General features: G+C 41.7%; 1 protein-coding gene across 9 annotated transcripts in view; it reads left to right on the plus strand.

Annotated features, from left to right (window-relative positions):
• Positions 1-579: 579 nt before the first annotated feature.
• The window catches only part of CSNK1G3 (casein kinase 1 gamma 3), a 56,357-nt gene continuing 32,279 nt past the window's right edge, over positions 580-24,657 (plus strand). For 2 of the 9 annotated variants that reach the window (XM_083577026.1, XM_083577029.1), the window contains exons 1-4: positions 580-5,856; positions 13,407-13,479; positions 16,576-17,007; positions 23,879-23,919. In XM_083577026.1, coding sequence (XP_083433152.1) covers positions 16,830-17,007; positions 23,879-23,919 — 219 coding nt within the window. In that variant the 5' untranslated portion in view covers positions 580-5,856; positions 13,407-13,479; positions 16,576-16,829. Of the gene's footprint in view, positions 5,857-6,863; positions 6,985-13,406; positions 13,480-16,575; positions 17,008-23,878; positions 23,920-24,657 lie in introns of those variants that run through there. The other 7 variants (XM_083577023.1, XM_083577027.1, XM_083577024.1 and 4 more) reach the window with 6 other exon arrangements.

Below are 24,657 nucleotides of genomic sequence, written 5' to 3' on the forward strand. Positions count from 1 at the left end.
ATGCTATGTCATGGATGGTTGAGGCCTTGGCAATGTGTTCAATGATTTAGTTATTTGACAATTTCCTTGCTGCTTTTCTTTCTTTTATGTGACCAATATAAGCATGTAACACTCTGTGAGTTTTGTTGCAATTGATTGATGTTGCCTTAGGTAAAGGTAAAGGGACCCCTGAGCGTTAGGTCCAGTCGTGACCGACTCTGGGGTTGCGGCACTCATCTCGCTTTATTGGCCGAGGGAGCCGACGTTTGTCCACAGACAGCTTCCAGGTCATGTGGCCAGCATGACTAAGCCGCTTCTGGCGAACCAGAGCAGTGCACGGAAACGCCGTTTACCTTCCTGCCGGAGTGGTACCTATTTATCTACTTGTGCTTTGACGTGTTTTCGAACTGCTAGGTTGGCAGGAACAGGGACCGAGCAACGGGAGCTCACCCCATCGCAGGGATTCGAACCGCCAACCTTCTGATCGGCAAGTCCTATGCTCTGTGGTTTAATCCACAGCGCCACCTGCGTCCCATGTTGCCTTACTATAACATTAATGAAACACTCTTTTTTTTAAAAAAAAAACCACAAACTTTTTTTTAAACATGCACTAATATCGATCCTATCCCTTGAGTCCTCTGGCATCAATAAAGTGTTAAACTGCACATCACCCACTTTGTGCACATATAGTTGTTAGGGAATTTATTTTATTTTCCAATAAACAGATCTGCAGATTAATTTGTGCATGTCCTGGAGGCGGAGAAAAAAGGTTCCGTCGAGCATGCTCACTTCAATAGGTAAGAGCAGTTTCCATGGAGACAGGGTTAGAGGTGAAGATATTAATGATAAATAAGGGGGAGATGGACACAGAAGATCCGGGTTTTAAAAATAGCCCGTACACAAACCACTTGGTTCTGGGCAGTGTGAGGACAAAGCGACGATTGAAAATCTGGATTTTCTAAGCGAGTATGGATGAGCTCTTGGTTTTGGTGAACTGTTGCAATAAAGGATATCATGTTCATAATCTACATGCTTTAGATTAAATGCAATATTTCTTTATATAAAGCTATACAAAATTTTAAAAGGGAATCCCCCAGCAAGAATGGGGCAGATGATTTTTAAAACAACTGATGATACTTATAAGGGTATGTGAAGTTTTCAGGAATGGCAAAGTGAGGTGGGAATTGACAACAGAGATATCAAAACACCCTGCAAGAAATTATGGAGACAAGTTAGAAATCGCTGCAAAACAAAGAAGTTGTTTTGAAGGAACCAATATTTGGACATTTTTGTTTATGAACAAAAGACTGGCTTCCATTTACTGTATATCATTTTTTTAAAAAACACCAAACTAGTTCACTAATAAGGTGGAAGTGATTGAGATGACTGCCAAAAACACAAATGTGATTGAAGGAACTAACAGAAGCATGATAAACAGGAAAGAGATGGAGTGAAAATGCCCTCATTGGAAAAACTAATGGAAGGTGGCTGCAGACTGCTGGGCAGTACAGTGGTACCTCAGGTTAAGTACTTAATTTGTTCCAGAGGTCCGTTCTTAACCTGAAACTGTTCTTAACCTGAAGCACCACTTTAGCTAATGGGGCCTCCTGCTGCTGCCACCCCGCCGGAGCACGATTTCTGTTCTCATCCTGAAGCAAAGTTCTTAACCCGAGGTAATATTTCTGGGTTAGCGGAGTCTGTAACCTGAAGCGTCTGTTGCCCGAGGTACCACTGTATGGATTTATGGAGGGGAAAGTGTGAGACAGTCCTTTAAAAGGATGCTGTATGCACATGGCTTCCCTCGTAGAATCCCAGGAACTCCTAATTTCTCTCTCACAGATTAACAATACCAAGCACCATTAACAAACTACAGTTCCCTCAATTCTTTGGAGGAAGCCATGCACTTTAAACATGTGTTAAGTGTGCTTTAAATGTGTGTGTGTAATTGATCATAGATGCCGAACTATGGAGTGGAGAAAGAGTAAGCGGAAAGGTGCAATTTAGACAGATTTGTGCTATGCGTAAATAACTCAAACTACGGAGCACCATCAGAAAAAAGGGCATTTGAGAGAATGGTTTAAAAAGAAAAACTCCACAGTTAACATTGTAATAGTTTGTGCTCAGCATAAAAATGTGGCAGTCTTTAGTCAAAATTTAAAGGGTGGTCCTGAAAGAACTTTTGAGTTGAGCTGAATTATATCCTTCCGATACTGACTTTTTATTCTCTTGATACACTGCAAGGCCAAAATGCGATGAGTAAGCAGAAGCAGGCAGGAGCAAAACTGCCTGCTGAATATTGACTGTTATGAAGACAAATAGTTGAACACCCTGAAATATATGTGGAGCTTGTGATAAATGTAATTTGCACGTTATATTCATTTCTAGACTGTACTCAACTAGTCTACAAGGAAATAATTAATTTAAGAAAACCCCCAGATGGAGTATTAAAGAGATTTCTACTAAAATTATTTTCTAGACAAAAAGAGCTTAATTTATTTTGCAGTTGGTATGTAGGCAATGCTGCCAAAACATCATAAAACAACCAGCAAAATTGCTGTATAAATATGGAAATTTCTATTATTTTTATTCTCGTTATTTTACTGTTGGGTATTTAGCAGTATTTTACACGCTTTGGGGAACAGAAAAGCAGCCTATTTGTTTTTCAAAATCAATAAACAAAATGTCCTTGCTGTGAAACCAAAGAACTGAATGGTTTGTAGTCTTGCATTAAAAAGAAGATGCATTTGGGTCCTAAAGGATGTTCTTTAGGGTAATACTTGTAAACTGAACAGGCTGAAAACAACCAATAAAAACTTCTCAGATAAAATATTATGCTGTTTTGTACAGAAACCTTTATCCAATAGTACTAGAAGATCACCTGTCTTCTAGGTGCTAATAGTTAAGTGTAACATGGTATATATATACTTCCAGCAGTAAAAAAAGACCTAACACCACCGACAGTCACCATGCTCAATTATTACTGGTGTCCACTGCCATTCGCAACAGAGCTCCCATAGCATTAGATGGTTTATTTACACATAAATATTACCTGAGCCAATATACCATATTTTCCGGCGTATAAGACGACTGGGCGTATAAGACGACCCCCCAACTTTCCCAGTAAAAATATAGAGTTTGGGATATACTCGCCGTATAAGACTACCCCTCTTCCAACACAGACCAAATAAAATAAAATAAAAACCAGTATCCAGTCCGGCTCGGATATCCACTCCACTTCCCAGTGGCCGGGGGCTTCTGGGGCCAATTTTCAAGCGTATTTCTGCTTCATCTAGAGAGATTGGTGTCCTCTGATTTAATTTGCTGTCGTTTTATCCTTTGGTGGGGAGTTGCTGCAGGAGCTGCTGCTGTAGCCGGTGTATAAGACGACCCCCGACTTTTGAGAAGCTTTTCCTGGGTTAAAAAGTAGTCTTACACGCCAGAAAATACAGTAAACCTACAGGGTCTTATTTCTCCTATAACCGCAGCCTTGGATTCAAACAGAAATCAGTCATTGCTCTGCTTCTCTTCCTTCCCAGCCTGAAGCTTTTGCATCTAGGGTCACACCCTAAAATTCTGGCTTTATCTGTTGAGGGAAGGGGTCCCTACTCATTTGCCATCTTGCAAAAGCCCTTGATCCTTGGTTCTCTTAATGGCCCATCACCCAGGATGCTAACCTAGCTTGAGCTTTTAACACTTGCTGGATCCAGGAGTTAGAAGTCTGGCACCCAACTTAACACCTCAAGCTTTGATTAAATTCTATCACAGTTGGTTACAGAAAAGGAAGACGAGTAGGAGCAGAAAATTATCCCAACAGAAGGGTGTAGAAAGTGGAGTCCCTAAGGACTGGTACTGGGAGCTGTGGCTTTTAACTTGTTTATAAATCACCTAGAGTTAGGGGTGAGCAGTAGGGTGCCCGAATTGTTCAGGATGGTTAAATAAAGGGACTGTCAGGCGCTCCAAAAAGAGATCTTTAAACTGGGTGAATGAGCAGTAAAAGGTAAATGCAATTCAATGTAGGCAAGTGTAAAGTGGTGTACATTGGACAAAAAATTCCTAATTTCACATGTATGCTAATGTGGTCTCAACTGATGGTGACTGTTTAGGAATGAAACACCGAGGTTGTAGCGAAAAAGTTGAATTCAGTGTTAGGGATCATTAGGAAAGGGAATGAAAATGATACTGCCAATATCATACTACTATGGCACAGCCACACTTGGAATACTGTTCTCAGTTCTGTTCATCTCAAAAAAGGATTTTGTTGTTGTTTATTCGTTTAGTTGTGTCCGACTCTTCGTGACCCCATGGACCAGAGCAGGCCAGGCACTCCTGTCTTCCACTGCCTCCCGCAGTTTGGTCAAGCTCATGCTGGTAGCTTCGAGAACACTGTCCAACCAACTCCTCCTCTGTCGTCCCCTTCTCCTTGTGCCCTCATCTTTTCCAGGGAGTCTTCCAAAGTATTGGAGCCTCAGCTTCAGGATGTGTCCTTCCAGTGAGCACTCAGGGCTGATTTCCTTAAGAATGGAGAGGTTTGATCTTCTTGCAGTCTATGGGACTCTCAAGAGTCTCCTCCAGCACCATAATTCAAAAGCATCAATTATTCGACGATCACAATATAGTAGATCTGGAAAAGGTTCAGAAAAGGGCTTCCTAAATGATCGAGGGAATTGGAGCAACTGCCCAGTGAGGAAAGCTTTAAAAATTTAGATTTTTTTAGGTAACGACGAACATGATAAAGAGTTGATAGAGAACTTCCCTCCCTCTCTTCAGAACTTCAGTGGGTCTACTCTTGAGTAGGAACTGGCTGACCACCAATCATAGGAAGGCTGGTTACTTGGGACATTTCCAAACAAGCAGCGCAAACGGAGCCAGATGCTTCTGCACTGCCGGGTAAAAGTCAGCGCAGCCTCTGCACGCCTCCCACGGAACCCACACTTTCCCACCGCTTCCCTCGTAACGTAGCACCTTGCCTACGTCCTCCTTGCGCGCTTGCTGATTGGCCGCGACGCCCATCCTTCAAGGCCAGGAGAGAGAGGCGGCTCCCGCACAAGAGACTCCACACAAGCAGCTCGTGTGCCCTTTCCCTGCCCCCGCCGCGGATTCTCTCACGGCCCTGCCCGCCCCAGAAGCTCCTCCCCCTTTTGCGTCACTCACCTCCCCCCCGCCCTCGGGCACCGCCCACTTTGCTACGAATTCGAGGTTGGCAGGGGAGGGGAGGTTTTTTTTTTTTTGAGGGGGAGGGGTGGGGGTTGAAGAGAGAACAACAAAAAAAAAGCCCTCCTCATGGCCGGCTGGCTCGTGGGCGCGTCTCCGCCCACTTCGGCGTAGCCCCGCCCCTCCTAGGCCGCCGGCCGGCGCAGCTAACTGCGGCCGTTGCCTGCGAGGCGGGGCGACGGGAGCGAGGCGGGAGGCCGCCTCCGCTTGCCGCCGCCGCCGCCACAGGGGAGACTTCCGCCGCTGGTCCCTCACCTCCCGGCAGTCTTTCGCCCTCTCTCTCCCCCATCTTTCCCTCAGAAGAGGCGACGGCTCCGTGGCGCCTGTTGTCGACCCCGCGAAAGCGCCGTCCGCCCTCTTTTATTTCCCTGCGCCGGCCAGGAGCCGCGGAGACTCCTCCCCTTCCCTCTTTTCTCTCTCTCTCTCTGCCTTTCTCGCCTCCCTTCGCCCGCTCGCCGCCTCAGCAGCAGCGCCAGCAGCAGCAGCAGCGCCACCTTCCTTCCTCCTCCTCCTTCTCTTCCCTCCCGGTTCCTGCTGCCCCCGCGAGGCACCTGCGCCCCTCCCCCTCCTCCTCAGCCGCCGCCGCCGCCACAGCGAGAGAGAAGGACAAGGCCGGAGTCGGCCGCGACCTCTCCCCGCGCGCGAGACCTCCCTCCTTCCCTCAAGGTACGGCCGCCTCACGAGAGCCAGGCGCGCGCGGGTGTGTGTGTGATGGGGCCGGGTTGGCGGTTGGCGGCGCGGGGTTCCTGTGGAGGTTTGGGTTGGGGGGGGGGTCCTCCTTGAACGGTACACAATGGGAGGTGGAGAAGGTGGTGGTAGAAATATGGCCGTGGCGGGATTGGGGCCCTGCCTCGCCTGTGGATTGTGAGGCATGTTGCTTTTGTGAGGAGAAGGGTGGAGTGTTGTATGTGTGTGTGTGTTTTTTTTTATTGGGGGAGGGGGAAAGGAAGGGGGAATCTCGTCCCTTGCGGGTGGCTGGGACTCCCGGAGCCTGTTTTGTGGTTCCACAAGGGAGGTTCGCTCCGAAACCCGCGTCCCAACTGGAGCTTATAAGGGTGGGGACAACGAGCGCTATCTATATACGTGGGTTTCATCGCCGTGAGTCAGTCTGTTGTTGTGCTGTGTATGGGAGTGTGGTGTGATTTCCACCCCCCCCCCGTCAGTGTGCGTATTTTGTGTGTGTGTGTGTGCATGTGGGGGTGGAATTGTGTGTATGTGCATAATACATGAGGGTAGCAGTGGTACTTACACACACACACACACACACACACAGGCTGGCGCATCTGCCCGTCGCCTTGCGGAGGAGTGTTAATGGGGGTGGGAGGCAGGGGCGACGAGGGCGAAGGCTAGCGGGGTTGCCTGCTCCTCCAACCAGAAAGCAGAAGGGAATTAGCAACCTAATCTCTTCCCTAGGAGGGACCAGCCCTTAACAGACGGGATTTATTACTATGATGCCGCATGTGTGCGGTTTGTGTTGCTGTGTGGTGGTCCTTCTTGCCTTGCCTTTCCCCACCTCCCCAGTATACAAAGGTGGGATGGTCCATTTGGATGGCCGAGCCTTGTACTTGAATGCAATGCCCATTTCCTGTAAGGCCCATATTTACTCTTTCTCGACTGCTGGGCATTTTCCGTAGCTGCAAATAATTGATTGCAGCCTTGTAAACAATACTTAAGAGGTCTCTTTTCTGTAGGCCTGCTCCTATGCCTCTGCTTCGAAGTTTGGTTAATTAAGCTACTGTGCTGGCTACTGGATAGCCAGTAAGAGCGAATGGCAAGCACTATAGGGTACTTAAGGTGAATATTTTATTTTTCCCTCAAAGGTTTATACGCTTTAAATGCAGCATGTGTTCAGCTGAAGGCCTGTCCTATTAAAAATTTCTACCTGTCATTTTTGCATGTCATATACCTCAGTGCATAAAAACTTCCTTTGTGTGAAATGTCAAGCTGGCTTAAAGACTACTTCTTTGTCTTTTGAAAAAGCCTCAGTCCTCAGTAATTTACTTGCTGTGTGTGGGATCTCAAGAAATACCAGAAAAATAAGAAATCAAAATAATACTTTATCAAACAATTATACATATCATTTGTACATATCATATTTTTGCTCTTACAAGTTATGGAGCTGTCTTGCATATTTTCTGAAACTGAGGCTTTAAAAAAATTGAGGGTATTCTGGTGAAAGTGTAGCATGAAGTAATCTTGAAAAGTAATGGTTCAGTCAACTTCTACAGAACAGATACTACCACTAGAGTCTTGGAATAAGACTTAGTACTACAACTAATCCAGAATGCGGCAGCTAGACTGGTGACTGGGGGCGGCCGCCGAGACCATATAACACTGGTCTTCAAAGACCTACATTGGCTCCCAGTACGTTTCCGAGCACAATTCAAAGTGTTGGTGCTGACCTTTAAAGCCCTAAACGGCCTCGGTCCAGTATACCCGAAGGAGCGTCTCCACCCCCATCATTCTGCCCGGACGCTGAGGTCCAGCGCCGAGGGCCTTCTGGCGGTTCCCTCATTGCGAGAAGCAAAGCTACAGGGAACCAGGCAGAGGGCCTTCTTGGTAGTGGCGCCCGCCCTGTGGAACGCCCTTCCAGCAGATGTCAAAGCGATAAACAACTACCTGACATTCAGAAGACATCTTAAGGCAGCCCTGTTCAGGGAAGTTTTTAACGTGTGATATTTTACTGTATTTTTGGTTTCTATGGAAGCCACCCAGAGTGGCTGGGGAGGCCCAGCCAGATGGGCAGGGTATAAATAATAAATTATTATTATTATTATTATTATTATTATTATTATTATTATTATAATTATAATGAAACTTTGGCCTGTGGTTCTCACATAAAACCAAACTATAGTTTATTAAACCATGGTTTATTAAACTATAGTGTGGCCATTATGTGTTAATGCTGCCCAACAGCTTAATTATGGTTTGCTGCCAACAAACCACAGTCAGAATCTATGGTTGGCTTGTGAACTTTGATTTGATTTAACTATGACTGGGTGTTACATCTGAACCCATCACTCTCTAACTTTGGCTTGTTTCATCACCTCACCTCAAATGCTCACCAAACTACAAAGGCATGAAGCAAGAGCAACTGGAAAACAATCTGAACTTTGTAGAAACTAGACAGTTGGACAGTACAGTCTTGGTGAAGCTTTTCCCAGAATTATATTTCCATACAAGAAGAGGCTTGACCATGCAACAATTACATAAGAAACTTAGTAGTATTTTAAGAAAACAACTTCTAGGGACTACCTGATCTCAGATGAATCCACCCATGGGAAAGATTCATCCTGGTTGCTAGGGGAAAAGGAAGGGTAAACTATGGTGATTCTGAGGACTAGGAAATAAGACAGAAGCCTCTAAAGTGCACCCAATGGGAAGTGAAAACAGCATCTCTTTAGGACCCCCCATCAGCAATTCTTGTTGCCTTGGATTCAAATAACTTGCTTATCATCACAACTCTGACTTCTCATTGGCTAAAAACATTGTCAGGTAGGCTCATCTCACAGTAATTGCTTAGAAGAATACTTGCTGCATAACATAATTTTTCTACAAAAGGGTTCAAGCAAAACTTTGCTGTTGCCTGTAATTCAGTGTGTGTAAGTGAAATGTCATAGTCAGGTTTTTTTGTCCAGCTCTCATCAGTAGTGATTATTTATCTCTTTGTCTCACCCACCCCAAGTTATGATGTAGTTATAGAATTCTGTGCACGACATTAACCTTGCAGTAAGTACGATTGAACTCATTAGGACTTCTCAGTAGACATGCATAAGATTGTTAGCTTATTAACATTTCCAGAAACTACCTCTGCATAGTGCTGACTTTTGGTAGGCATGCTAATCTTATTTGTATGGAGAAATGAGTGAGAGCTTCAGATCTACAGAGATCTCATTCGACACATGCAGACATATGCATCATAAAAACTCACTTGAACCATTGTATTGTATGCTATTGTAAATATGGACTCTGTAGAGTGCCAGAAATGCTAAAGTGCCAATGCATATTATTAAATACTTTATATTTTCTCTGCATGCATTTATATCAACATATTGCTATAATGATAGTTCTTAATCACAATTTTCTATAAGAGTTAACTTGTGATTTACTTATTTTTAGAAAAGCTTTTCTGTTACTATTCTAAATAATGTTTTAATATTTGCCCATTGTTTGATCGCCGCATAGGCAGACCAATGGTGGACAGAGTGCTGGGATTAAATGTGACAAATTAACTGAAATCACTTGACAACTTTGAGCCGAAACCAAATCAGAACGCTGTTGTAAGGCAGAATAGCCACTGTGCTTCTTATGTAAAAGGACAATATTTACATTCCCTAAATGTACGGAATACACCACATACACCATGATACAGTTGAAAAAGTAGGCTACTTACCATTACAAAGGCATGCCTGGCCTAATGGAATGTTCAATGATTGATAAGTGTTTCACCCAAAAGAGTGTTTCACACTGGCTTGCTTAAAGTGGCATGACGCTAAGTGATGGCAGAAGGCCCATGTCTTCCAAATATATGATCTGTTCCCTAACTACATTTAAAGTGTGTGTAATGGAATGTAATGCAATGTTAGGGCATGTGTGCTGCTGAACCATTCTGCCACATACAACTCTTTATCTCTATAGCTTGCAACATACCACTCTCAGGTTTAGAGTTTTCCTTCCCACTGGAACTCCAGTGCTGGATAAATTCAAGGGGAAAGGTTCTGAAATAGGGAAAGGTGCAAGTGTGTGTGTGTGTGTGTGTGTGTTTGTGTGTTTTCAGTACCTCTGTCTGTAGGTGGTGTCAGGCTAGTGGTTCCCAAACCTTTCCCCCATAGGTCATTTGAAACTTGCTGAGGGTCTTGGTGGACCACTTAATGATTTCTGGCTGTTGTAGCAATTGGAATGCACTGTGCTAGATGCTGTATGATTTCTGATTTTATTTTTATTGCTTTTATTAGTTATACATTGTACAGATAACCCACAACTTATATGCATTTAACTTGTGCAATTTAAACTTTACACGGTTGAAGACCCGCTGGTTGAAATCACACAAATTAAATGCATGGAAGGCGGAGTACTTAAAATGCTCTTTTTGTGCAGGGTTTTCCTGGAGTGGAAAGATCTTTTAAGGTCTCATACTTGCTTACTGGGCTCTGAGAGGCTTCTGTGAGATCCTGAGAGATATTTCAGAGCTTGGTGAGCAAAGCAGAGAGCTTAAAAGTGCTCTGTGATGCTTGGGGTGGGGTAAGACCTGCTGGGTGTGCTGGCTGTGGAAGGTAAGATGCTTTTGTGTGAGCAGTTCCGAGGAGTTCTTTTTGACTATATACAATTTTGGCACCCCAGAACCTAACCTCTGTGAAAGTTGTGAGTTACCTGTATTGTATTTCATAGAATCAAAATTGTAATATAATAAAAAACAATATAAGCAATTAAAGTACATTTAAAATCAATGTGAGTACAGTGGTACCTTGGTTTATGAACGTAATCCATTCTGGATGTCCATTCTTAAACTGAGCCGCGCTTTCCCTAATGAGGTCTCCCGCCGCCGCTGCCCTTCCACCGTTCGGATTCCGTTCTTAGACCGAGGTAAAGTTCTCAAACTGGGACACGATATTTCCGGTTTTGTGGAGTTTGTAAACCGAATCTTTCTTAAACTGGACTGTTCTTAAACCGAGGTACCACTGTATTGAATGTACTGTATGTACTAGTCTTCAAACACAAATCCACAGGCACACCACAGACCACCTGAATGAAGCTTAATAGTTCTGAATCACCATTTTCTATGAACCTGGATAGCAGTAATGACTAGAAGCAGTTGATAGGATTATCCCTCATGAATTCTATGACTGCCTTTTACAGCGATTTACTAATGGCTAACACCATGTACTGTGGCAGTGAATTGCATAAATTATGCGCTGTGTGATGATATACTTCATTTTGTCTGTTCACATTCTCTGTTTAGTCAGTTTCATTGTATGGCCCCTGAGCTCTAGTATTATGAGGGAGAAACATCCTTTTTATCCACTTTCTCCATACATGATTTTATGAATTTCTCTCATAACCATCCCATTTTCATTTCCCCCATGTAGCCTTATAGGGCTATTGATTCAGCCCTCAGGTACTTTTGGTTGGCTTTTTTTATACTTTTTCTACTTCTAGAATATCTTTTCTGAGATGTTGTGACCCAAACTGTACATTATGTTCCAAGGACTGCATGGCCACACTATAACTTTGTATAAAGGGTTTTTGTTACTAGCAGTTTTCTTTTTAATCGCTTCCTAATAGCTTACATAGAGTTTGCATTTTTCACAGTTGCCACACACGCACACATACAAACAGAGGCAACGTTTTCACTGAGCTATCTATCATAACCCAAAGAGCTCTTCTATGATAAACCACTGCAAATTCAGGCCCTATATGTGAAGTTAGGATCTCTGCCATCTGTATCACTTTGCTCTTTCTTTGAACTGTATTTAACTTGTTTTGGTTCTGTTCATTTCATATAGTTCAGAGAGATTCTTTTCTGAGCTCTTCTTAGTTAGCCAGATTTGTGGGTGATACTACATTATTTGGGGAAACAAAAGCTAAATCACTACTCATTTGTAATCCAGTTTGTTTATGAACATATTTAAAAGCACTATTCCTAATACATGTCATTGAGTCACTCCACTAATTGCATCCTTTCACTGTGAATGCTGTACATTTATTACTACTCTTTGGTTTCTGTTCTTCAGCCAGTTCCTAGTCCATACTGGTGAATTTAGTCAGGAGCCATTGGTGAGAAACCTGGTCAGAAGCTTTCTAAAAATTTAAGTATGCAATGTATACTGGATCATACTTATCAACAAGCTTTTGGACGCTCTCCAAAGAACCATAACATATTAGAGAGACAGTACTTAGTAGAAACCATGGTGATTGTTTTTCAACAGGACTTGTTCGTTTATATGCTTGATCATTTTAAATGTTTTCCATCAGTTTATCTGAAACTGGTGCTAATCTGACTAGCCTGTAATTTCCTGGCTCTCTCTTTAAATATTATAGTTGTATTGACTCCCTTCTAGACCTCTGAAATGGAAGCCGATTTTTAGTGACAGTGGGTGGAATTCACTTGTGCCCTTCACATTGCAGAAGAGCTTTTGATTCATTGGAGACCTCTGGTAACAGGGTGGGGCTGAGTCAATTTTTGTGAATTCCTTCTTCCTCCTAGAGTCCCCTCCATCCCCTTGGGGCACCCTTTCATAACAACGAAGAATATGTTGCAGAAGGTTTCATGAGAAAGTGGGAATTGGCAAAATTTGCTTCCCCTTTTCCATTAGTAGGGGCCTCTGATAGTTCCAAGAGCCTTCCACTCATAGAAGGGCACAGGTGAAAATACACATTTCCAAATGCAACTAGGCAAGTGGCTAAATGTACTATGTATTTGTTCATAATACTCAATTTTTGTGGAGACATTGGCAAATAGAAGCAAGTCAAGGTACCGTATTTTTCGCCCTATAGGACGCACCGGCCCATAGGATGCACCCATTTTTTTGGCGGGGGGGATAAAGGGGAAAAAATTATTCCCCCCCCCCCAGGCGTGGGGCTGGGACGGGGGAAGCCCGAGCTTCCCCCGACCCCAGCCCCCAGAACATGCAGCTCTCCGCAAGCCGTGGGAGCCCAGCGCCGGGCTCCCACGGCTGAAGCTAAGCCTGGGCACGTCGCGCCTCCCCGCTGTCCCCGAGCTTGCGGGGCTGGCGGCAGGGAGAAGTGGGCTTTTCCTGCCGCCAGCCTCCAAACGATGTCGGGAGACAGCGGGATGGCGCGCTGCACCTAACCGCTGTCCCCCGAGCTTGCGGGGCTGGCGGCGGGGAGAAGCAGGCTTCTCCCCGCTGCCAGCCTCCAAAAGAAGGCGGGAGACAGCGGGATGGCGCGCTGCGCCTCCCCGCTGTCCCCCGAGCTTGCGGGGCTGGCGGTGGAGCTTCAGCGAAAGCCTGCATTCGCCCCATAGGACGCACACACATTTCCCCTTCATTTTTGGAGGGGAAAAAGTGCGTCCTATAGGGCGAAAAATACGGTATATAGGGAGTCCAAAGTGTGACTGTTTAATAATCCATACTTCCTGTGGGAAATATATTTATTGTTTGTGTGTTTTTCAGTATCTGGCCACATGGATTTGAGTAGTCACAGCATCAAATTTGCTTTGGATTGATTGCTTATGTTAAATTCATTCTTTTTTTCAGAATTCATCTATGAATAAAACAATGTGTGAATTGTGATGGGGGGAAATGTATCAATATTGGAACATTATATTGGGTAAGTGTGACTTGTAAATTCTGTCTCTTTATAAGGAATTATGGTCAGGTGTAAAAATTAGTGGTTGCTTTAAATCACCTGTGTGCAGGCCTTAAGTGTGATCCACTGTGGGTGACCAAGCTGCCCCCCAAACTGAATTTTAAGGGGGAGTGTGCCAAAGAGAAGACACTTGGGAATTTCACTTGTCTTCCTCCCCATCGCAATCTAGCTCCAGATACACCCACTGGCATGATGCCTCTAGCTGCCTTTAGGAGCAAAAAAATTTACCTCCCTTTTTATAGATCTGTTATTATTTTCTTTGTATATTTTTACTTTCCTCTTTTTAAATTTCTTTTAAAATCTTATTCCATTTCTCCACCACATTTTCCCTTTTTCTTGTTAAATTTGGAATATCTGAATCATGTCTAGCCCATCCTTTCTCAGCCTTGGGTCTCCATGTTGTTGGACTACAGCTTCCATCATCCCTCACAACTGTTCCTGCAAGGGTGATCGGAGCTGTTGTCCAACATTATTTGGGGATCCAAGGTTGAGAAAGTCTGGTCTAGGGTCTGGAGAATATGTATTAGGAGTTTAGGGGAGGGGAATTAAAATGAGCAGCCAACAGATGGGCTGCTTTCATTGTAAAAATTGTATACAGAGAAACAGCCAAGCAAAGTGAATTGTTTGGAAAGAAGAGACACGTTATTGTGTAATAGTTTCAGTATGATAGTAAGAAAAATCACTAGCTTTTGGATCTATGTAATTTTATGTTGGTTCTCATAACTTTCAGGAAGTGGTGTGCTGGAAAGGTGGAACTTTAACAAGCAATGCTTTGAAATTATGAAAAGTTCAGAAACAAATTTACTATGGAAAAAGCTGCATGATACTATAGTAATACTAGGAGAAATCCTAGGTGCCTTTAAAAAAAATCTGGTGTTGCCTAGAAATTTGAAATCTAGTTCCAACTCGAAACTGTTCTTTTTTACTTATATTGGCAATGAAATTAAAGTAATGATAAGCATCTGAAAATAGCATCAGAGCATCATAGTACTTCTATGGTGGTGATGTTTTTCTTCCTCTTTTTCATATTTATTCTTTTTAAACAAGTGTTGATGTCAGAAATAGGTTATTTAACATTTAAAACTTGGAAACTCATTTCCTTTCTTTTGGAATTATTGGTCTCTGCTCGTTACATTTTGATGACTCATTACTTCACATATCAGAATTCACTTTCCTTTCATCAAATGCCTGCTGCTTAGTTATTCAGCTTGTGGGTTTCATTCCAGTGGGATATGGCACTTTATAAACAGCACACTTTCCAGTGACAACAGGATAGAATTAGGGCTGTGAAAAAAAATGTAAGTTGTGCTCTACGTTGTTAGGCATTAAGGATTTATCCAGCTTGCTGTCAAGATACTTCTCTAAATTCACCTCCCTTTCTCCAGAGGGATTTAGGACACTGAGTTTGGCCTGGAGATTGATTTAAAGAGGTGACAAAGAGTATTGTTCAGGGGCTGGAGGTTCCTCATTCCCATTCTGGAGGACTCATCTAGAAGATAGATGTTCTGTAATTAGTATTTTGTTTTGTCTTGATTTAAATTGTTGTTGGCACCTGCCTGTCTTGACAGTGGAGTGCGCCCAGTGGGTGAGGGAGTCAAATCATTGTGTTAGCAGCATCAAAATGACCTTTCCAGAGCTCAAACCTGGGGAGTGTGTATGGAGGTCCTGGGCTGCCCAGCAGCCTTGCTGATGTGGTCCAAAGCAGAGCAATCCGTTTGGCACCAGCTTGGTTGCAGAAGTTGCTGGAAGGAGAAGTATAAAGCACCAGCCAACCGCCTTAAGGACTCCATTCTGGATATGTGTAGGGTCTATCCTGCAAGGTAGCAGAGGTTTAGGATCAGTTTTCCTTCTCCTAGATGGGCTCCCTTCCCAGGTTGAAGAGCCCCATCTGCCCCTCACTTCCCTCTATAGCACATGCAGAAACTGCCTTCTTGACTGTTGGACCCACTATTGGTCTCATCCTCTCGGCATTTCTTTGCATGTAGGGGAATTAGTGTTTTAAAGTTAGTGTTTTAAATAGTCAACTTTCTGGCAGTTTTTGACCCAAAAAGTCACTTGATCCAAGAGTGTTTTTGTAATAGTTTTCTTTCACACTTGGTACTGCAGAATTTATGTATGTCCAACAGATTTTGTAATGTGAACATAAAGAATCCTTCTAAAATTATATTTTACAACATCCCAGACACCTTTCAGGAAAGGGGAAAAAAAATAGTCCACAATAGAAAGCTTTGCACGAAGTGGGATAGAGGAGGGCATTGAAATAATATATTACAGTGGTACTTCTGGTTGCGGATGGGATCTGTTTCGGAGCTCCAGTCTGATCCTGAGGTTTCTGCAACTGGAGGGACCACTTCTGCGCATGTGCGTGGGGCGGTAGAGCACTTCTCCACATGTGTGCGTGGTGAAACCCGGAAAAAAATACTTCCGGGTTTGCTGCGCTTGCAATCTGAAGGATGCGCAACTGAAGGTGTGCGTATCCAGAGGTACCACTGTACTTTGTTGCATGCTATTGATGCTGTTATTTAAAGCCTATTCTTGCTAGTTCTTGAAAATGTATTATTGCAACTTAAAGTGAAATAATAGTTCACCTGTAGGCATTTTTATATAATGGCTCCATCAGTCTGATGGCTCAATCATTAAACAATTTTAGCAGATTTTTGCAACTTAGTCTTGGGGAGCTTTAGCTGCTCTTGGGATGTGCTATGGTGTGTGGTATGTCTACTTATTTAATGTGTTATTTTGATGTGCACTAAAGTTGGAGCTCAGCACATTTCTAGAGATCAGTTTGAATTTCGTGACTTGTGTGTTTTAGACTTTACAAAGATTTTTTAATTGGTTGTTCGCACCCGTATATTTTTGTTTGTAGATACTGTTTTGTAACATGTAGGTGATACATTTAACAACATGTACACAACTCTGATATTTTGTGAGTTTATTGTTGAACCAATAAACAGTAAACTTCTAATCATATGCTGTGTGTAATTTATACATTTACCTGTATACCTTTGTCCTTACATGCTTGATTAATAAACGTTGTTGTTGTTGTTGTTGTTACAGAAGCACTTTAAAAACCAGTAAATGGTGCTGATAGAAGATCTACTGAGATTATATTTTCCTGTAACAACTACGAACGAAGAATACTTTGCGAATGGGATGAATACACAAGCAGTGACTGCCAGCAGCAGCTTGCTGACTCACAGTAACTAGCTGGAGCACTTAACTAGTGATGTGTCCATTTCTACTTTACCCCATTTGAGCTTGCCTGTCTTGAAAGGGGAAAGAAGTTCAAAGTGGAGTACCGTAAACTTGATATGGATAGCAAAAAGAAAGACAAGGACAAACTGGATGATAGAATGGCAAGGCCTAGTGGACGATCAAGTCACAATCCACGAGGCAGCAGCTCTTCAAACTCTGGAGTGTTAATGGTTGGACCTAACTTTAGAGTTGGAAAAAAAATTGGATGTGGCAATTTTGGAGAGCTACGATTAGGTAAGATTCTGCTCATTTAATTTTGGATGCACATGCCTTTGAAACATTCAAATCTGTGTTGTATGTTAACTTTGCTTCATTTCAAAATAATGAGGTCTGTTTATTTAGACTATAATACAAAATTATGACTGCTGGTAGTTACTATAGATTTGTCAGCATAGTGTAAAGGCAGTACATTTCTGATATCTTGGGAATGTAATTTTTGGACCCTTGAATGAATCCATGCCATATGCTGTGGTAGGAATATTCATTTGAGTACATAGATTGCAGGTTGGCTCTTTGGGTACAATAGATTATCGAATATTGAACTTTGGATCTTCCGTCATCGTTGGTCTTGATTTGTGTTGAATTCCAGGAGTGGAAGTGGCATTCTATCTTATTTTTACACGTAGGCCCTTATTTTCATTGCTATGCATTTTATTTAAAGAATGGGTAGGTTTGGACTTAACAGTATTGGATTAATAAACCATTCATTCATTCATTCATTATTTTAAATAATAAGTTTTTTAAGCCTTGAGTGAGCATTGACGCAGTATGCTTCCCACTGCTTTCCTGGCTTGACCCTAGTATTTCTATTATGGTTTCTTTAAATCACTTTCCCCATTATGTTTGAAAAGGGGAACTGTAGCTCTGAGGTTTCCAATCTGTGGGCTGCGGACCCCTAGTGGGCCATGGAATTAATCACAAGTGCTCTGCAAAAGCCTGTGAAGACTGGGCATAAACTGAGCATCAGGCTCTCATCCAAAAATGGGGAGGAGAGAGAGGGTGGCTGTACTGGCACCTGCTCTGCTGCTGCAGCCATGGCAACTTTTAACACGTAGAGTCCTGGGTCCCTTGCAGTGGTGGCTGTGTAGGGCTGGGTAAGGGACTGGGCATTATTCACACCTCTCTATCTATCTATTTATTTATTTATTTATTTATTTATTTATTTATTTATTCACTCCTTCCTTCTCTCCTCCCTTCTCATTCTGTCTCTCCTATTTCTTCCCTCCCATTGTTTTTCTACCGCTCCTTGCCACCATTGCAGCCACTGTGTCCCCCTCCCACCAGCATTCTTCATTGAAACAGACTGCCCCTGGAGCCTTCCCAGCAGGCCCCTCTGGAGTGTGAGAGTGCATAGCACAAAAGCATCATAGGTGGTTCATGGACACCTATGTGAACCTTACTTTCAAGAATCTTGCCCGAGTGTGCTGGGTTACCACACATTGGAACCACTTTTGTCTTTAAGACCAGTGACAAGATGGTCTTGAACTTGCTTGCCCTGACCCAACTTTTGGAACTCAGCACTGGAAAGTCTCCCTGCAGGTGCCACCATGTGCTAGCCTCCCATCTTCCACTGGTGAAAATTCCTCCCATTTTGCAGGTGGTTTTGAGACATTCTCCCCTCCACGATTCAGGTAGGGCTGTGTCTCAGAATCTCCTGCTGAAGAGGGTATTTTAACCATTTTAGCAATGCCTGCTGAAAGAAGGAAAGAAACTCCTTTTAATAGTTCCCTGCACATGACATCACTGCCCCCCCCAGTGGTGCAACCTGTGTCCTTTTGGGAGGCCCTATGCCCAAGCTCCTTGGGGCAGTCCACCATGTGGGCCTTTGTGCCTGCCAGGCTGACATCACACCCCTACACGTAGTGCATATGGCAATGTTCACCCACTTCCTGCTTTACCCTGCTGCTACGGAGAGGTACGGTTCAGTGTCCATGATGTGGCACTCTCCAAGATGGTGGACCTGTGGGGCAAGGGCAGAACAATTAGCATACAGGTCCTCGTACTTATAAGGTTGGGACCTAGATTACTTTCCTTTGGGACACCCTTCAATTCTAGTTAGTAAAGTGACATTATTACAGTTCCCTGTTTCTCACATAATGGAGAAACTGTTTTAAAGAAATTGCAGAAGCAGCACAGGAGAAGGGGCATGTAATCCACTGCCCTTAATTAACTTGTGGTTTATTATGTCAGTATTGTTATGTCTGGACTAGTCAAATAACATGGTGCTAAATATATGTTAATTGCTATATTTCTAAGTTACTAACTCAAAATTTTAGAAGCAGAATAATCATCACATTGGTTGTTCGAGCTTTTATTATAAATATAAGCACATACAATCAACAAATACAGTCTATGCAAAAAAGAAGGAGGGGAAAAAAAGACCAACAAGTATTGTGTACTAATTTCATTTATATAAGCTGTGATCAGTTATCAAACTGGAGGTATGAGGAGAGAATACTGATCATATTTGTACCCTTCTGTTTCTTCTCAATAACTTTGTGAAAGAAGTGATGCTGAAACAGTCACAGGCCAAAGGCCACTGTGTGGCTTCCATGCCTCAGTATGGATTTTAAATTTAGGCACATCAAGTGTTGAGTGTATATACTTCACTATTGCTCTGAAACATTTTATTGAAACAAATTTCATTTTAACGTCAGGCTAGCAGGCTTATCCCACTTTTATTTTTTTAAGATGGCTGCCAAATTTGTTTCACATATATCTTTAAATTTATCTATGTCTTATGATTGGAAAAAGGAGTACTTTTTATAAAGTGGTCTTCTGTAATGAAATGAATAAGAGCAAGCCATACTATCTAAGCACATGTGCCAGTTCCATCTGCATTGCAATAGTGCCTAAAAGAACATCTATCTCGGAAGCTGTCCTCATCATACTCCCAAACTGATTCTCATTTCAGCAAATATAAAATGCAGGCTTCCCAACAAGTCCACAAATTACTAGCATGCTACTTATAAAAGGGGCTGACATCAGAGGGTCACACTTTATGCATAAGAAATAGGCCAGCACAATACAAATAAAACTACAGGTTTATTTTTCATGCCAGGTGTAGAGAACAGTGGGGTTCCCTCCTCCACGTCCAGCATAGAAGTGCATCCCACAGGATCAGACGAATAGCACATCCCTTGGTTTCTGTACTGGATTTGGAGAAGGGTACTTTTTATATTCCATGTCACATGCGAACACATGCAGGGGGCTACTAGTGATTGGGATAGAGCATTCCATTTTTCTGTCTGGAAGCCCATTTGAACTCTACACTTGATGTAGAGGCAGCAAAGTACTCTCCTCTAGGCCTAGAATTGAAACAGAAGAGGCTGCTGGAGGGAGGAAAGGACAGAGAGCTTCATCTCTCCTCCTTTAGACACAACTCATTCATTCACTTGCATGTTGCCTATGATATGTTTTGTTTTAGTAAGTAATTTTGTTCCGCATGTAAGACTTACAGCACAAGCCTATGCATATTAATATTACTGAGAAGCAAATTCCACTGTGTTCAGTAGGACTTGCTCCCTAGTAAATGTGTTTAGATTTAGAAACTAAAAGCTTTAGTATATTTTTTTTCTTCAGAGTATGATTAATGATAAAGCTAATGAAAAGGCTCTGCTCCAACTCCTTAAGGAGCGCCAGCTCCACATTTCTCATAACCTTTGAGGCTATGATTGAGCAGCTGCTCATGAAGCCAGGAAACAGCTGGCTCACCTATGCTACTTTCTACCATTTCTTAAAGAATAAAATATTCTTTTCTGGTTCACAAAATTTCTCCCACTTTAACTGAAAAATACTTTGTTGACACACCAGTTAGCAAAAAAGAAAAACAGATTCATGACATCACATCAATAACATATGGATGTCCCAATCATATCAGTAGTCAGGGTTACATGATTTCTCCCACAGCCGTGCCAGTGGCCCTCAAGGATGAAAGACTCTTGATGGTGGATATAACTATGAGCAAAATATTCACCTGTTACTGACACAAGAATAAGTCCAAGCAGTAGAGGGCCATGCTTACTTTTTGGCAGCTACTATGGTGCAACAAAATTGTATTACCTGAACCCAATATGACTATCATCTGAGATTATGGTTTATGGGGCAGGTGTCTGGGAGGAAAAATGAGTAACTCTTTTTTGATGATGTCGGCATTCATCTAGCCTCTTGCTTCATGCTAAAAGCTTCATAGTGATTCTAACTAATTGTTATTTATAGATAAAATAGCAAAGTGTTGTTGGTAGTGAAAGGCTTGATTATTATTATTTTTGTTGTTGTTGTCTTGCCTTTCTATAAACCTCAAAATAGCTTTAGGTTTTGACTATATGCTGAAACATTGATTAATGGAACATATAGTTAATAAACTAAATTTTGTAAAAGGCGAAAGATTTATACGATCTGAGGTGAAACCAGAGTATGGAAGGGATGAACTTCAGTAAGTTCTATCTAATATTAAAATATATGCTGAACTGGTCACTTATTTAAAATAATTGCCCATCAAAGCTAAATGCTCCTGTGGATATGTCAATAAGTAGTGTCCCTGGGATTTTTGTTTTTGTACTCATAGATTGCACAGTGGGGATGGACTTGTGATTGTAAAGTTGTGGAGTCTACTCTGTGTAACTGGACTAATGTTTCCTATTTGAGTTGTTTTGTTGTTGTCCTTATACTGTACTGAAACAATACAAATTATTGGGATAAAAAAGTGCTCCTCATTGACTTAGAAATATCCACATTTGTTGTTTTTTTTTATAAATTTTTTATTGGTTTTTCAACACATAATAAAAGACAATACATCACAATACATAGACAAACAAACATATAAACACGTATAATTTCTTAACCTTTTTTTCCTTAATCCTTCTTTCAGCGACTTCCCCATACCTCCCCTTTCTGCATCCCTGTTTTAAATCTTTCCAGCAACCCCTAATTTCAATTACTTATAGCACTTTCTTTAAATCTTTTTTCTCATATCCATTTGTTTGTCACTGCAATTCTATTTTGCATTACCCAAGACATTTTAACACTCATTAATTTTACAACAGTTCTTAAGATAAACTTTAAATTTCTTCCAATCTTCGTCCACCGTCTCTTTCCCTTGGTCACGGATTCTGCCAGTCATCTCAGCCAGTCCCATGTAGTCTATCACCTTGGTCTGCCATTCTTCCAGTGTGGGTAGCTCTTGTGTCTTCCAATACTTTGCTAAAAGTACTCTTGCTGCTGTTGTAGCATACATAAAAAACGTCCTATCTTTCCTTGACACCAATTGGCCCACCATGCCCAGGAGGAAGGCTTCTGGTTTCTTCACGAAAGTGCATCTAAGCACCTTTTTCATTTCATTATAAATCATTTCCCAGAAGACCTTGATCCTTGGGCACGTCCACCAAAGGTGGTAGAAAGTACCTTCAGTTTCCTTACATTTCCAACATTTATTATTGGGCGTATGATAAATTTTTGCAAGCTTGACTGGGGTCATGTACCACCTGTAGATCATTTTCATAATGTTCTCTCTTAAGGCATTACATGCCGTAAACTTTATACCGGTAGTCCATAACTGTTCCCAGTCAGCAAACATAATGTCATGCCCAGTGTCTTGTGCCCATTTAATCATAGCTGATTTAACCGTCTCATCCTGTGTATTCCATTTCAACAGCAAGTTATACATTCTTGACAGATTCTTAGTATTGGGTTCCAATAGCTCTGTTTCTAATTTTGACCTCTCCACCTGGAAGCCAGTTTTCCTGTCCAGTTTGAAAACTTCATTTATCTGGTGATAATGAAGCCAATCTCTTACTTTGAACTTCAATTTCTCATAACTCTGCAATTTCACTTTTCCCTCCTCATGTTCTATAATTTCCCAATATTTTGGCCATAGAAATATCCACATTTGTTTCAGTTCTAGAAATATAAAAGTAAATCCAGCAAAAATACTATTTATGATCATTGACGGTCTTGTCCTTTCAAGTTAAGCTACTCATGGAACAGTTAAGTGGCATAAACATTATTGGGAAAAGCAGGCAAAGTCTGTCTTTCTGTTGGAATTTGTAACTTTATGTTAATAAGTAAAGTGCAATGTCCTGATATTTTTACTTTACACTCTTCAGTGGAAAAAAGTAACCCCTCCCCTGTTGTTTAGGTAGAACTCTGCAATCCTTTAACTACCTTTTGTGATATCTCTATATAATTTTAGTTAAAGGGCAGCTAACGTATTAGGGGAAATTGTGTTGATATGTGTTGTAATTAAACACTTTAATCAAGGCTTTACAGTTTAAAAGGGTTATAAGGTCATTAACTTGTTTAGGTTTGCTTATTGTTCGTACTGGAATAATTTTCAGAAATTGTTTATGGTTGACTAAACAATTAATAAACATTGCATGCTCAGAATAATCAGTTAAGCTTCTTTAAACTGTATTGTATTTCATTGGTTGCATAGTTCATCATTGTGTGTTAATAAAATGCAGATACGATTATGCAGTTACTATGCCTTGGATCCTAAATTGCCCCTTCATTTATGTAAGGCGTGGGGGAGGGCAACTTGAACAGATTCCTGTGCAGCCCCGTAAACCATTCCCAATTCTCATCCAATTTCCAAAATAGATTTTATAGCAGCACTGGTGTCTGCAAGTGGGGAGTGAAAGATCCCCCCTTCAGTGATCTTAGTTTCATTCACTGAATGAAAGCTAGAGTCCAAGCCTGTGTTTAGGTAAGCATTGTGATTTTCTGTGTGGTGTGATTTTCTGTGTGTGTAATTGTTAGTTCCCATCTGTACAAACTAAAAGAGGCTATACTTCTTAAAGTAACAATTTTCAATGCTGAAAGATAAACAAATAGCTAAAGGAACAAGTGTGTGTCTGAAGCTATCAGCTGCTGCACATTAGTTTTCTTTAACTAGCTTTATTGTATTTAATACCCAGTGCAGATTGATAGTATACTAATAAAATGTTGATTTTTCATGGTCAATAAGAGTTTGACAGACTTTACATATTGAAGTAAATGGGCAAGTTCCATCAACTTTTTATTTCAATGTAGACGTTTTGCCACCTATATATATATATACATATTACAGAGGTATGAAATCTGACATTCTTGTTTCTTATCTTTCAAGGAAAAAATTTGTATACAAATGAATATGTGGCAATTAAGCTGGTAAGTTGACACTCATTAATAATTACAAGCTCTTAGATTTTCATAAACTAAATAATGCTTGCTTTCAACAAGTTGTATCCAAAATGAAAGAGTTACAGGCCTTATTCAGAGATCACACAGTTGCCAGCTACTTCCACTTTTCCATGATACAACAAATCATTTATTATTCAGTATACCAATGGTTAAAATACGTTTCATCAAAGCTTTTTGCTAATATGTATAGTTTAATATTTTCAAGCTACTCAGATGACTGGCTCAGTACTGGCTTAGCACTCCAACGGGCCCAGCATTTTTCCAAGCAATTTTTGGCAACATGGAACACCAGCACATGCTCATTCCCTCTGCCACAGCCCTACAGAAAATGGCAATTAATTTAACGTCTTGGTGATAAATACTAAAAAAAGAAACTTCTTGCTATTACAAAGCTCATACCTAAACAGATTATCTGGGTAGTTTCTCTCAGTGCTTTGAAAAACATGTGCAACCTTTTAAAATGTGTAATGTTTTACAGTATTATGTTTTTAGATACGCTGGAAGCCACCCACAGTGGCTGGGGCAACCCAGTCAGATGGGCAGGGTATAAATAAATTAATAATAATTGACAATATGGCCTATGCTTCTGCTGACCCTTTCTAGTCAATCTTGTCATTGGGTCAAGAGTGCCAGCATTTCACTGAAGATCTGTGTTCTGCCCCTTGTAGTATTGTTCCATATTTTCTAAGCTTTTTGGTTGCCTAT

The sequence above is a fragment of the Podarcis filfolensis genome (genome assembly GCF_964270895.1).
Source record: "Podarcis filfolensis genome assembly, chromosome: 11".
Taxonomy (NCBI): Eukaryota; Metazoa; Chordata; class Lepidosauria; order Squamata; family Lacertidae; genus Podarcis; species Podarcis filfolensis.